The sequence below is a fragment of the Trichechus manatus genome, unplaced genomic scaffold (assembly GCF_000243295.1).
Source record: "Trichechus manatus latirostris isolate Lorelei unplaced genomic scaffold, TriManLat1.0 scaffold00503, whole genome shotgun sequence".
NCBI classification, from domain to species: domain Eukaryota; kingdom Metazoa; phylum Chordata; class Mammalia; order Sirenia; family Trichechidae; genus Trichechus; species Trichechus manatus.
Window position 1 is genome coordinate 42223 of NW_004444439.1, and position 887 is coordinate 43109.

General features: G+C 41.4%; 1 protein-coding gene across 1 annotated transcript in view; it reads right to left on the reverse strand.

The window, feature by feature from the left end:
- Positions 1-591: 591 nt before the first annotated feature.
- The window catches only part of LOC101356450 (alcohol dehydrogenase 1-like), a gene marked incomplete at both ends in the record, with an annotated part of 13026 nt that continues 12730 nt past the window's right edge, over positions 592-887 (reverse strand). Inside the window, 1 exon segment of the mRNA XM_012559973.1 lies at positions 592-727. Coding sequence (XP_012415427.1) covers positions 592-727 — 136 coding nt within the window.

Genomic DNA, 887 nt, shown 5'->3' on the forward strand with positions numbered 1-887 from the left:
AATCAGCCGTTGAAAAACTTATGGAGCACGATTCTGCTCTGAGACACATGGGGTCACCATGAATTGGAATCGATTCAAGGGCAACTGGTTTGGTTGGTAGTGGGTATTTTAGTGTCATACAGTCACAGGTATAAAAAGAGGTGGTGCTGAAAGGTCCCTGTTAGTTTATGGGGACACGAGAAAGACATTCCGGGAATATTCGGCCTGCATTAATTATTTCCACATATAGTTGATTTGGCAAGGAACCATGGTGATGCAATGGTTAAGCACTTGGCTGCTCACCGAAAGGTTGGTGGTTTGAACCCACCCAGTGGCTGTGTGGAAGAAAGACCACGTGATCTGCTCCCATAACGATTACAGCCTAGAAAACTTATGGGGGCTATTCTGCTCTGTCGCATGGGGCTGCTGTGAATAAAAATGAACTCGATTTCACCTAACAACCACAACAATAGTTTATTTGGAGCCTGTAGCTACAACAGGAATTTTAATTTATTTTTAACCACATTGCTTTTCAAAATCTGGCCTTGTCATGTGTAATAGGGAACAAATTCCAAAATTATAAGAATTTGATCCTCAAGCCTAATTACATACCACCCAAAACTGCTCCTTTCCAGGTGCGTCCAGTCAACAGCAACATAGGGTTCATCTGGAGCTCTTGGGAACCGGGAGGTACACCTACAACTACACTTACACCATACGCCTCATGACAGCATGACAGGGCAGACACCTGGAATATAATTAATATTTAACATTGTTAAAGTGGGTTCTTTGATAATCTCCACTCATGACTCACAGTAAGAGTTCAATATAATATCTGCTTAGATTGATTGTGAATGTGTAGAGGAAAGAGATAATATCTTTTACTTCTTCATTCCTTGTTGTGTATG